This window comes from Callospermophilus lateralis, chromosome 4 (genome assembly GCF_048772815.1).
Source record: "Callospermophilus lateralis isolate mCalLat2 chromosome 4, mCalLat2.hap1, whole genome shotgun sequence".
Classification (NCBI taxonomy): domain Eukaryota; kingdom Metazoa; phylum Chordata; class Mammalia; order Rodentia; family Sciuridae; genus Callospermophilus; species Callospermophilus lateralis.
The window spans coordinates 108,060,041-108,062,317 of record NC_135308.1 but is presented as its reverse complement, the minus strand read 5'-3'; the positions used below and the strand labels follow the sequence as shown (position 1 = coordinate 108,062,317).

The following is a 2,277-nucleotide window of genomic DNA, read 5'->3' as shown; positions in this document are numbered from 1 at the left end:
CTTTTAATCCCATGGTTATATTTAAAAGTATATATATGTAGATTATATATATATATATATATATATATATATATATATATAGAGAGAGAGAGAGAGAGAGAGAGAGAGAGAGAGAGAAAATAAAAATAATTATAAAAGTTATTTAAGTTTAGTGACTGTGATTAGGTCACAAATTCCAACCAATCAATTTTCTAAGTTTATAAAAGGCATCAAAATTAAATAATTCAGTCCTAAAAGTACATAATCTTGAAAACTGGAAGACAGTGCCTCAATTGTCAAATACAAGTGTATTTGATAAATGTTATTGTAGAAATCAGTAATTCCAAGGCATACTACACATACAGAAAATTTGAAAATACTTTGAGGTTTGATGTAAATTTATTGATGAAGGCACTTAAAATATGTCAGTGATCCACGTTTGATTTCAACTGAAGGTATGTGTATATTTTCTGTATTAATAGGAATGAGTGAATATCACAAAATTCTTATATGAAAACTGTCAATGAAGATATTAATATCAATTTAAATTTTCAATACTTTAATATCAAACTTTTCTATTTATTTGCTTTGGTTTTCACCAATAGACTTTATTGGAAAAAAAAGAAATTAAAATGAGAAACCACACAATGATTAAAGAGTTTGTACTCTTGGGCATATCAGACAACCCAGAGCTTCAGGTTGTAATTTTTATCTTTTTATTCATAACTTATTTATTAAGCATCACTGGAAACCTAACAATCATCATTCTCACCTTGCTGGACTCACATCTAAAGACCCCTATGTATTTCTTCCTCCGGAATTTCTCCTTCTTGGAAATTGCATTCACCAGTGTTTCCATCCCCAGATTTTTGGGGTCAATAATCACTAAAGTCAAGACCATTTCCTATAACAACTGTTTAGCTCAATTATATTTCTTCATCTCCATGGGTGTGTCTGAATTTTTCCTTCTAACTGCTATGTCCTATGATCGCTATGTCGCCATCTGCAAGCCACTGCATTACACCACCATCATGAATAAGAAAGTCTGCTCCCTTCTTGTCTTTGGTTCATGGTTGGCAGGATTTCTGACCATCTTCCCACCCCTTATGCTTATCCTCGGGTTAGATTTCTGTGCTTCCAATGTCATCAATCACTTCTCTTGTGACTACTTCCCCATCCTGGAACTCTCGTGTACAGATACATGGCTTTTAGAGCAAATTGGCTTTTATTTTGCCTTTGTTACTCTTCTCTTCACGTTGGCGTTGGTGATTCTGTCCTACATAAGCATCATTAGCACCATCCTGAGAATCCCATCTGCCAGTCAGAGGAAAAAGGCTTTCTCCACTTGCTCCTCTCACATGATTGTCATCTCCATCTCTTATGGAAGCTGCATATTCATGTATGTCAAGCCTTCAGCCAAAGAAAGAGCATCACTGACCAAAGGAGTAGCTCTCCTCAACACCACTATTGCTCCCATGTTGAACCCTTTTATTTACACTTTGAGGAACCAGCAAGTAAAACAAAGCTTCAAACACTTGGTTCATAAGGTAGTCTTTTACAGAAGCAAATGAGTGTATGTATTGACCTGAATGAGTGCCACGGTGAAGATTCAACCAGGGAAATGAAACTTTACTTCTCCTCTGTCTTTCTGTATCTAAAGCCCAGCTACCTGGACTGCTGATCTCCTTGGCTTCAGCTTTCTTTTTAACCTGCAAGTAACCATGTTGTGCTGTCCTTTGAAGCTATCTGTAAATCCCATGTAATCACTGATTTACAATCCTGACTAGAAAACCAGTGTCTATAGAACTGAAATCACTTTGTTAGTTATTATTTATTCTTAATAATGAAAACATTTTTCACCCCAGTGATGTTTTAATAATCTTAAAATTTCTCTACTTTGTCACTACCATACACTTTCCTTTCTAAAAATGCATGCACTTTGAAATAAAATAATGTCTGCCACACACTATTTTACATGTTGTTTGCAGTAACTGTCCAATTCTTCCTAGTCTCCAATGGACTTGTGTATTTTTTTCCCACTTAGAAGTAATTGGCTCTATTTTCTTGTTTTGGTTAAATTATGTATTCTATGTGGCTTTATATGTTCTCTTTGTTTATCCATATATTTATTCTTTGAAAAAATATATATATATAAAGATGCATTTTTAGGTAACTGCCATTGCTATTTTCCAACATGCAAGTCTGTAAAAAATTTCTTTAAAAAATTGCATTTATACTGAGAGTACTACTTCAAGCCTTCTTTTGAACTAGGTATATCCTGTACCATGTCTTATTTAA

At 33.8% G+C, this 2,277-nt stretch overlaps 1 protein-coding gene across 1 annotated transcript; it reads left to right on the top strand.

Annotated features, from left to right (window-relative positions):
• Positions 1-611: 611 nt before the first annotated feature.
• LOC143396945 (olfactory receptor 6C3-like) lies at positions 612-1,550 on the top strand. The gene has a single exon (XM_076852954.1). The coding sequence runs from the start codon at positions 612-614 to the stop codon at positions 1,548-1,550; it is 939 nt and encodes a 312-aa protein (XP_076709069.1).
• Positions 1,551-2,277: the final 727 nt, after the last annotated feature.

Coding starts and splice junctions, on each gene's coding strand:
- LOC143396945 (XM_076852954.1), top strand. CDS start 612: ATGAGAAACCACACAATGATTAAAGAGTTTGTACTCTTGGGCATATCA.